The 11,640-nt window shown below is 37.5% G+C and overlaps 1 protein-coding gene across 2 annotated transcripts in view; it reads right to left on the bottom strand.

The window, feature by feature from the left end:
• Positions 1 to 5,579: 5,579 nt before the first annotated feature.
• Sox102F (transcription factor Sox102F) overlaps positions 5,580 to 11,640 on the bottom strand; it is a 145,364-nt gene continuing 139,303 nt past the window's right edge. For both annotated transcript variants that reach the window (XM_017611579.1, XM_017611581.1), the window contains exon 2: positions 5,580 to 8,282. In XM_017611579.1, coding sequence (XP_017467068.1) covers positions 5,745 to 8,282 — 2,538 coding nt within the window. In that variant the 3' untranslated portion in view covers positions 5,580 to 5,744. The remainder of the gene's footprint in view (positions 8,283 to 11,640) is intronic.

The raw sequence follows: 11,640 nt of genomic DNA, 5'->3' as shown, positions 1-11,640 counted from the left end.
AAAATTGATCAGGACATTGAAAATTTAATAAAAAATTGCTTACCGTGTCAGCAGTTACAATCTAGTCCACCCAAAGCTGAGTTGATTTCGTGGAAACCCACTGGGGAAATTTGGAATCGTATCCACATCGATTTTGCAGGTCCAAAAGTTAACTTTTACTACATGATCATCATTGATTCACACTCTAAATGGGTTGAAGTTTTCAAAACGAAAACAATTACTTCTGCATTTGTTGTAAACAAACTGCGCGAACTGTTTAGTCGTTACGGCATAGTCGAAACTATAGTAACGGACAATGGCACCCAGTTTACGTCGGCTGACTTTAGGGAATTCGTCAACAAAAATAACATTAAACATGTTTTAACAGCCCCAGGTCACCCTTCGACCAATGGCCAAGCAGAAAATTTCATAAAGTCATTTAAAAAGTCTCTTCATGCCAGTTTAAATGGTTTGAAACAATTTGATATTGACACTATTATAAATAGAATATTATTTGATTACCGTAATACTACTCACTGTACAACGGGTGAAACACCATCCAAACTATTTTTTGGGCGCTCTTTGCGAACTCGTTTTAGCAATTTAAAACCACCCACGGTACAGGAAGTCATTCATGAAAAACAAAAACAACAACAGAAGCATTACGTGGGAAATCGCAATGTAAATTTTCAACCAGGACAAAAAGTTATGATTAGAAATTATAAAAACCCGAATAACCCTTCATGGTCTCAAGCAACTATTAAGAGAAAGATTGGTCCCCGTAATTATATTTGTGTCTACACTCAAAATCAAAAAGAAATCAAACGGCACATTGATCAGATTCGTGATCAATCAATAAAATCAGAGTCACCAAACGATATTTCATACGGAATAGATAGTACTTCAAACGAAGAGAATGGCGAGAAACAAAGTGACACATCCATTGAACGTGCATGCCCCGATTCTCAACTATCACTACCAAACACTAATGATTTAAATAACAAAGAACCGGATTATGTACCTGTTGTTTCTGACCAATCTGAGTTGGATACTGGGGACGAAAATCCAAAAGACCAAGATTGTGAAAGGGAAGGGATGAGAAAGCTTCGCCCTCGTAAAGATGGCAAGGCTATCAAACCATATACTTAATTAATATCATCTTTTTAATTATTAAATGAATAATATTAGTCATATACTTAATATCATCTTTTTAACTAATAAATGAATAATATTAGTCATTACATTTCAGCTTGAGTAAGAGCGTGTAGAGTATTGCACATTTACTATTAATGTCACAAACCTTTATTGTACAATATTATGTATCCATGTAATTCACCTCAATAATCTATTATCATTTTCTATTACTTTATACATACATACATTCATGTTATCATATACATACTGAATAAAGAAGAAACATTCTTTTCTCTACCTTTGCAACCAATACATCACATTACATAAAAAATTTACTGAGTATAGCCTTGTTTGTAGATGCAGTAAAAGAAAATACATGAAAAGGCACGATTTTTCTTTAATTAAAAAAAATTTAAATATTTCAAAAACGGTGACACTTTTACCTGAAAAATTTTTGCTTATCAGGGAGCTCACCACCCCACCTGCCTTCTCCTCAAGTTTGGCAGGTTACTTCTGGGACACCCTGTATATGCGTTTCAGATAATCTGATTATTTCCGTTTTCTCTTGCGGGTTAGAGGATGCCGAGAACTCTCGCCAGACTCAAAACTTAAGATAAGTGCCACAAGAGATTTTTTTGTGAGATTTAGTCGATTGGGTGTTTGAACCTCAGCCCGGTGTAATTAATCAAAACCACTTGAAGGATCGATCAGTTTCGGGCCCAAAAAATAAGCACTGTTAGTTAATAAAGAAATGCTTAATATGTTGTCCGTAGAAAACAATTTTTACATGGCGTCGATATCTACTGTCGTTTCTGAATATCCACAGGAGCAAGTAGGAGTAGGGGACCTCATGACTTGATACTAAAAGTTGGAGCAGTTGTGATGTTAATCCGCAACCTAAATGTATACATATGAAGGGTTAGTTAATGGTCCCGCCTAATAGCTAAAGAACTAAAATATAATTTTTTTGATGCCGCAATAAAAATATGTACATATAAAGGGTTAGTTAATGGACTTTAAACATGTGATTCACAAGGGAAATGAATTTTTCATATAAATTAACAGCCCAGCGAATCAACACTTCCTTTTGCATTTAAACATCTTAAATTCAAATAAATTATAGCGTTGGCATTAACAATAAATAAGTGTCAATGTCAGACCTAGGAAGAGGATTGCTTTACGCATGGCCAGTTATGCATTCGTATTGAGTAGGGTATGATCTTGCAAAAATACCAAAGTTAAAGTTCAATACCAATGCATGTGGTTTTTGAATAAAGAAGTTTTGTGAATGCGAATTTTTTAGAACACAGAGCACCCCGATTTTCGGGGATTATTACTAGTAATATATAAATAGCCCAGCATATATCAATTGAGAACAATTTTCTCCTATGTTTCTTAACCGATTCGAATGGTTGTTGATTTGTTGGAAAGATGTTTAGAAGGAGGAGTGAACAAAGTTTTAAGTTTTCCCATAGGTACCGCAGAGGCCAACATGAAGCAATTATTGCTTCTGCATTGATGACGGTGACAGAACACAGCAGAAATTCTCCAATAACTTACATATATAAAAATGTGAAATATCGAGGGCTTAAATTCATATAAATTAACAGCCCTCTATCTGCGATTTGCACAAAAACTAATATGTGATTTTACCCGGCGTAGCGTGACGTATTGTAGGGCGCCGCGAAGCTAAGCAAATTTAATGTCAATGAATTTTATTTCGCTTTTGAAAAGGTAATAATGTCAATTGACTTTATTTCACAACAGGGTGGGAAATAAAGTCAATTGACCTTATTTCCGTTGATCTTATTACCTGTCGCCATTGATGACAAGCAAAATGAGCAAGTGTGTAAAAAAGGGAAGTGGTCGAATTTCGACCACGAATAGTAATCGTAGCGGCTCGGTGAACGACAATCGGCAAGAGCAATGGTATGTAACTGGGGAGCAGCGGTAAGTGCATTAGCAACACGGATAAACAGGCATGTTCTGCAAAGCGTACGATTTGAAATCGGTAAGGAATGTAACAAATAGTTAAAATGGAAACTGCGAGAATTATGTCATTTACGTCATATCCATCGATTCAGTGCCAAAATTTGACTTTGTTAAGAAATCTCCAAAGTAGGTTTTGGAAATCGCACTGATTTTAAATCGTACGATTTGCAGCACATGCCCGAATTACTCTCAGCGGCGGCAGCCTCACGAAGGATGACTCTACACAGTGGTGGAGCAACGGTAGGGGCGCAGCAGATGACTCTCAGCAGCTTCGGATGGCTCTCAGTTAAGCTTGCCACACATTGGAAACGACGGGCAACGGACCACAGCTGTCAAATTATTTTAATACGTACTCTTATGTAGATAATAATTTTGGCGGCGACAGAGCTACACCACGACTGTGGTTCTGGCCAGATTAGATCTGTTTCTATTTTTTTAGCGACAGATACGGTTCTTCCTTTTCAAATTCATGATGTCGCTGCCGCGTTCAAAAAAGCGTTTAGATAATAAAGATAATAAATTGGGTGATCTGGCCCGTGGCCTGTCCTTTCCAAAGTGTTTCAAGCTTAATCGTAATGACTTGGTCAATGAATCTCATAAATTCACCTTGGGGTAATCGGTGAATATCGGCGGAAGCCTAGCTAGAGTTGTGGAAGCTAGTTTACATATGTGGGTACATATATGCATGAAGTGCACTCAAGTTCAGTATGACGATTTTCTCGCATTCAGTTCCCTTTTGTAGAATTCCTTACTTAACATCTTTTTGGAAAAGTCCTCCCCACCCAATTTTCCAGTTCTGCCTGTGAGCTGCAACCTCCATGTTCAGTTCGTTATATTTCCGGCTTCACCCATGAGACTTGCATTTATACGTTGGAAATTAAGTTTAGTTTCTTACTTTTTGTGATCTTTTGCAAACCAACAAAGGTATTGGGCAAATATCTGTTTGAAAATACTTTGGTTTCTCATTTTTTAAAGTTCTAACTGCCATATCTACTGACATAGATAATATACAAAAAACGCGTTAAATACCACTTTGCGGAGATTTTCTCAAGCTTTAAACCGAATAAAATAATCACTACAATCAAAGAAGATAAATTTAACAGGCAGTAGAAAAAGCGGCCCTAAATCTAAAAATACAGCCGACACAGAATCGCAATAGCAAATCGAGTTTTCCCCCCTTAGATCAAAAAGTTGTGTAAGGACTTACGATTACATATACATATTAGAATGCTAATGCTCTGCATTAGTTGATTCAAACTTCCAACCAAACAAAGTACAGTAGATTGGGATATTCTACTTCATATACAAAACATTCAGCGTTCTGAATTTTGTAATTTATGAAAATTCATTTCGTTTAAATTAAAAGAAATATGTACTATTGACAGCCAAAATCATGCTTCTCTTTAATCATTTTGGCCGGATTGCAAAATACTAGTTGGGGTTCTTACGGGACACTGTCTTACACCATCTCTTACACATGGAATAGTAGATGCAGAATACCATTAGCATATATAACTCAATTCTTTCCTAAGTCGACTTAATTGAAATCAATTCCATTTTTACCCAATGGTTATATTTTTCATATGTTGATTACAATTAACAAAAATTTATGTATGTAAGTATGTATGTGAGAAGCTGAAAAATATCGAGCCCTAACCGCCAAAATAACGTAAGCGACATTTTTTTCAAAATTTTCTTTTTGATGCAGAAATATTTCTAGAGCATCTAGGTACATTTCTGCATCAAAAAGAAAATTTTGAAAAAAATGTCGCTTACGTTATTTTGGCGGTTAGGGCTCGATATATTCATATAAAAAAAATATTGTCATTCATATTCATGCAATTTGATTTGCAGCGTTTAAACGTTGCTATGTTGATACTCATATCAACACACCTATTCATTTAAATTCAACACAATTCAAAGCCGATCACATTCATTCAATTAAAATATCAAAAATTCATTCGTCGTTTTGAATGGATTCATGCAGACGTCTAGTTTTTATGTAGGTGTTTACGTCTTTAGTTTATTCAATTATATTATAAATAATCTGAAACGATAAGTTTTATTTTCAACAGGAATTCATTTATCCTTTATTTTCGAAATTTCTCTGGACGTCGCGTATATATCGATATATATATGTATGTACATATTAATAGTCATTTAACCTACTCCTCTTCATATATGGCACAAGATCGTTGGAATACAAATTTAAACTGAGACGCATCCCATATATTTCACCAAGTTGTACATTTTTATATACTTATATAATTTGTACATAAAAAAATAACATATAAAAACATTAAAAAATATGCGCGAAAAAAAATTTGCGCAAAAAAATTAAAATACATTAACTAAATAAATAAAAATAAACTCAACTTCAACTTTAAAGTAACTTTGGGGTAAGAACCCAGGGGTCTATAAATATGTGTATGTATGTATGCGTTCATATGTATGTACATATGTATATTTGTGCATTTTATGATCTTTGTATAAGTATTGAGAATGGCACATGGTTGATTCAAATTGCTTAAGTACATAATAATCATTTTAAGTAATTGCATTATGTGACTAAATAATGGTAATTATTAAAATTTTTTTGCTTTTGATTTCTTTTAAATAATCTTTTGTACGAGTATTTTTTAATCGTCATCGCGCGAACTGAAGCTGGGTGTATTTCTTTCGGATGAAAAGCCGGAAGGCGACATACTATCCTGCGGATAATAGTAGCTGCCACAGTTTGATGCCACACCATTCGGAGTGGATACACCCTCGATAATCGTATTACAATTCTCCAATTGGCCTACGCCCATTTTTGCTGCCGTCGTAGCGTTGACAGCATGACCGATGTCTTGTAGGCGAAAAGCTGCTGCGACCGCCGACTGCACATTGCTACCCACAATGATGTCCGGTGAGCTGAGCAGCGATGCTGCCGCGCCGCTTGCGGGCGTATTGCCGCCCCCGCCAGTCATGCCGCCGGTAACAACATTGCCTCGACACCACAGCTGCCTCATTTCGGCGCGCCTGTTGCGCATTAGAATTTTATATTCCGATATGCGCATTTTCTTACCGTCAACGATGCAAGTGCGTTTAGGACGCGGGCGATAGCGGTAGTCCGGATGCTGTTCCATATGTAGCTTGGAGAGACGCGATTGTTCTTCGTAGTAGGGTTGTTTCTCGGCGTTCGACATGGCCTTCCAGCGGGCGCCCAATATTTTTGAAATATTCGAATTGTGCATATCCGGACAGGCTTTTAAGATCTTTCGGCGTTCATCCTTGGCCCAAACCATAAAAGCGTTCATGGGCCGCTTTATGTGCGGCTTGGCGTGTCCAACGGCGTGCATTCCGGGCAATTGAGAGATATTTGGTGCGATCGAAGGGTTCTTATTTTTATTGATTGCATCGTAATTAATCTCAATAGATTCCGAAATATCCTGCTGCTTGTGTTGCTGATGCCTTGACTGACGCAGCGGCTGGTCGTGCACTGACAATTGGTGCGAATGTAAGGTATGAGAACTCTGATGATGATGGTGTTGATGTTTATGGTTGGTCTGTTGGCGCTGTTTTAATGCGTCCACTTGGCTAGTTACTGGTGTTGTCTGTTCTGTACTTTTGCTGCCCTTGAGTATAGTGTCCGCGCTTCCGCGCGTTGTGTTTGCTATCCGCATATCTTCTACAGCTATATCATCTTCATGGTAACTTCCCTCGGGGCTACTGTTGCTAGTAATTTGCACGATAGGAGATATGCTCGACGATTGTTGGTACAAATGCTGTTGTTGGTGCTGAATATGATTATGCTGTAATGATCCCGGACTCGCGAGCGTTTCAGGTGCGTTGACGGCTGCACTCCACATCCGGCAGGCTAGCATATTGGCTTCAGTTTCTGAAAACACATCGTTGGTGGAATGCGCACATGCCTGTTCGTTACAGGGTGACACACATTTCCCTGGGGTGGCGTTAGCTGAGTGGCTGATACGCTTTTGCATTGGATTTTTGGCCGCGTACGGTAAAAACTGACAGGGCAGGCCAACTGCTGCTACAGCTGCGGCGGCTGCTGCTGCAGCTGCTACTCTCATGGAATTCTTTAAATGCATACTGGTTGAATTGTCGTCAGCCATGGCTGCGCCGTTGCCGCGCGGCATATTTTCAGTTGATACTGACCACGATATTGGGGAGGACGACATCACAGCCAAGGTCTCGCGTTGTTGTAGTCCGGGTGAGTCTGTTGTGAACGATGGTGGCGTTGGGCATGGCGAAAATTTGTGTTTAGACAAATTTAGAGGTGTGTCTGTTTCGAGAACATTTCCAGGTTCCTGTGCCACTTCGTCCTGCTCATCCCTCTTGTACGTTTGCATTTCATTTTGCGGTGAGTGCGACCGTTCATTCAAACTAATCGTATCGTCAACGTCCAAAGAGGACTCCTCGTATTTGTTGTTGTAGACAGAACTCAGTTGATCCATAGGCGATTCTGGCGGTGTTACACCGACATCACTCGCGTACGATATTGCTAGCAATGGAGTACCAGTTGGCATTTCACCTAAATTGCTATCACTATGGTTAGGCGACTGCGTGCAGCCTCTGGTGGCGCCGCTAGAGCTATTCATTTTACTGCTATATATATTAGTGTTACCAGTAGCTGCATTCCCCAGCGCGGCCTTTGTGGCCTCGCAGCTAATTGAGCAAAGGTTGCTATCTACGCTGTTGCCACTATTGCCGCTGGAAACAACAGCCGCGGCCGCTAGAGCGGCTTGGATGTGGGCGGCAGCAACGGCTGCCGTGGACCACATGGGTTGCATGTTTGTTGATGGTCCTGCTGCTCCCACTTTTTTATTTTTCGCGTTAGTGTCGTGCAGGACGCGGGCATGCAACTCAGGTAGTGCTCGTTGTGTTGCGGGTACTAATGACGGGGTTGGCAGCTGAAGGAATGCTGGCAGAAATGGAACTAATGTGGTTGTCTGTAGTGATTGCACAGGATGCTGGTGTGTAGAAGAGTAATGGTTTTGATAGTCAGGTTTTTGCTGTTTATATTGTTGCGAGGCAGATGACCCGGCAGCCGCTGTATTAAATTTTGAACTTATCTCCTGGTGAAGGTCTTGGTAAAAATTATCTTGTGTTAAGCACTGTAACTGTTCCGGATACTGAGTAATATTTTCGGCGCCAGTTATGTTTTCCAGATGTGTCTGTAAATAAACATAAAGTTTTTATTTTAAATAAAATCAGCAAAAAAGTTTTCCTTTCGTACACATACAGTGGCATAATAAAACCAAAGGTAAGTAGCATTTTTATTCTCTTTCCCTGTGAAAGTCTATGTTAAAGAAATATACAGGCCTGGTCCAATCCACAAGAAAGGTGCGACAGACATAGGCGCCAACTACCGCCGAATCAGCCTTATGAACATTGAATTAAGGTCTCATAGGTTCTTATCACATCGGTTTGGCCATAGATCTGGGAAATTCACCATAGAGCATTTGCACAGCAAGCGCCAAATCTTGGAAAAGATTCACGGCCTATGTTATCTTAGTCAAAAAAGGCAGCTTTAAAATTATTTGGAGCGGTACCCACTTCGTTGGAAATACCATGTTCTTCATCGGCTTTGTATTTGTATTTGTAACAAAAAAATACTACTTTTTATGGGTCTAACATGCATAACATTATTGATGATTCCTAACACATCTCTTACCTAAATAATGAATCATTAAAATATTTCAAAAAATAAACTTTAATTTTGGGATATTATCTGCTAACGGCAGGCCGTTAGGTCAAAATCGGTTACGGTATTGTAGGGTATAGTTAGAGCCGTGGTATCTTTCTAAAAGGATTTTGGAGGAAGAAATGACGGCTGGCAAGGTTACATGAGATATAAGATTTAACATAGTAAAACGAAGCGAAAAGCCCTGCCGATCAACGAACATAGATCTTATATTTTTCGCGTATTCGCCCCAGTTGAGTATAAAAAATTCGTGAGTCAGCACTTACATAACAACTCATGAAAACATAAGAAAATTTTCTGAATTTTGACTTCTATGTGTAAATCCTTAAATCTTTATTTAAATTGCTCAATCTGGTTAAATTAGTTGGCAATGCGCAGGAGGACTTGTGGTTGTTTTGCACAGGCATACATTTTTGTTGTTTTTAATTTGAGTGATAAAACTAGTCAACAGTTATTTTGGTGCAGAGCAGCTGCAATTTCTTTCCAACCTGGGACCTTATACTGATTACATAACAGTTTTTGATTAAAGAAGCAAAGGTCGATCACACAAATGTTTAATGTCTTGAGAATTCGTTATCCAATCAAAACAAGTAATTTGTCAAATGAAAGGCAATTACATTTTCTACATCTATCTATCTTATATATGTATATACTTTAATAAAACTGTAGTTTGTTTGTTTATCTGTTTGAACTCACTAATCTCCGGAACTATTGAATGCATTTTCATGGAGCTTTAACTGGTGTCCAGACAGTGACATCGGACATAACATAGGGTATAAAAAAATGGGATCTGGCAAGGGAGCGTGGCACCTCCCATAGGCGTGAGATTTTTAGTCAGATATAACTTCGAAACCGTAAGTCACACGACTTTGAAATTTGGTGCGTTGACATACCTACATATCTATGGTAGATGCTTATAGTAATGTAGATATACTTTTGTATAAGGGGCGCGGCACATCCTATCGGTGTGAAATTTTTAATCAGCCATAACTACGGAATCATTCGTCACATGAACTTGAAATTTGGTATGAAGAAAGATCTATGATAAATGGTTAAAGTAAAGTATCCACATCTATCTATCTATCTATCTTCTTCTATACTATAATAAAACTGTATTTTGTTTGTTTATCTGTTTGAACTCACTAACCTCCGGAACTAATGAATTGATTTTCATGGGGCTTTAACTGGTATATAGGCAGTGACCTCGGATATGACATAGGGTATACAAAAAGTTAGATCTGACAAGGGGCGTGGCACCTCTCGTAGGCGCTTATAGTAAGGTGCATATGAATAAGTTTGTACAAGAGCGTGGCACATCCCATAGGAGTGAAATTTTTAATCAGCAATAACTTCGGAACCGTAAGTCACGTGACTTTAAAATTTGGTGTGGAGACATCTCTGATAGATGCTTATCTATTATACTATCTATCTACTATATATATATTTTTCTTCTTCTATACTATAACTAAACTGCGTGCGAGTGACAAAAGCCGCCACAGTAGCATGCTGAAATGACTCTCTTATATATGCACGAAATTTGGAAGTTTTTATCCAGACGCCCCACAGTGTAATATTTAACCCATATAGCTGCTTTTAATTCTGTAATACGAAAACTATTGAAGATAGATTAATGAAATTTTGCACAAGGTACCTTATAAGATAGTTAGGCAAAGCTTTTTACAAAAAATTGGTAATTTAGAGGTACTGTCACGCCACCCTATTATAAAACTGTAATTTTTAAAAAGGCAAAAGCTGAAATATTTAACTAACTACAAAAGCTAAAATGCGCAAAATTGATATTTAGAATATCCTTATAACAGGGAAATATAAACTGACAGAAAAGGACTTAATTATAATGAAGAACGAAAAATGACACTGAAGATGGCACAACGCCGAAACCAGTTTGTCTCCAAACCAAATTTGACAAGGGATGACGGAAAATCGTTCCAAATTACATCAAACTCCTACCCTGTCGGAAATACCAACAACAAAAATGAGACTTAATTATATATTTTTTTTAATTATGGGCGTGGCAAATATCGATAAAAAAGTCAAGTTGAGTAAAAAAAATTCCGTTATAAGTACAATATTTCTTGCTTTATTTACAAAAGTGGGGTACCATTGGAAAGGCAATGAATCAACATTTCTCTATTCAAAAGCGAAAATACAAAAATTTGTCTCGGTCGTGATCGAATGCAAATGAAATACTCGAAGAAAATAAAATTCCTAGTAGGCCTGAAAAAGGAAAATTTCATCAAAACCAGTACTTTCCAGCAGCTAAAGCTGCGTTGCTTAAAGTCTAAGAGGAGAGGAAAATAAACTGATATACAAACTTTATCGAATAATCGCGGATAACGAGTTTGCGGGTCTAAAGAATTTAATAAATTCTAAAAATTAATTTAAGTTAATATCGTTTTACTTTAACATGAAATACTCAGTCCTAGTTTACTAAAATCCCAAACATTTATATTCATTAAAAAGAAAAAAAATAAGACCAAAATGGTATTTTAGCAATTATTGCATAAATCACATAACACTAATACTAACTTAAACATTGAGATTCAGTTTCAAATATAAAAGTTTAAATATTATTGCGCTTGGTAATCTTCCAAATCAAATCCTGTCCCGCCCTACACTTTGCTTTAAATTGTGTAGTTCTTATTGTTTCGTCTTTATCAGGCTTTTCTATAAAAATTGTAAACGTTGTTTTGAAATTTGGCGATATAAAATAATTTAATTAATATTTTCTAAAATTTGGAAATAATACACTGTGCGTCCAATCGACATGTTTGAGGTATCATTGGAAAGGTCTTGCAGAGTGTCTAGAA

This window comes from Rhagoletis zephyria, unplaced genomic scaffold (assembly GCF_001687245.7).
Source record: "Rhagoletis zephyria isolate East Lansing unplaced genomic scaffold, Rhagoletis_zephyria_1.1 Rzeph_scaffold_00428, whole genome shotgun sequence".
In the NCBI taxonomy this organism is placed as follows: domain Eukaryota; kingdom Metazoa; phylum Arthropoda; class Insecta; order Diptera; family Tephritidae; genus Rhagoletis; species Rhagoletis zephyria.
Note: the sequence above shows the minus strand (reverse complement) of the source record. Positions and strands in the feature narration are given on the sequence as shown.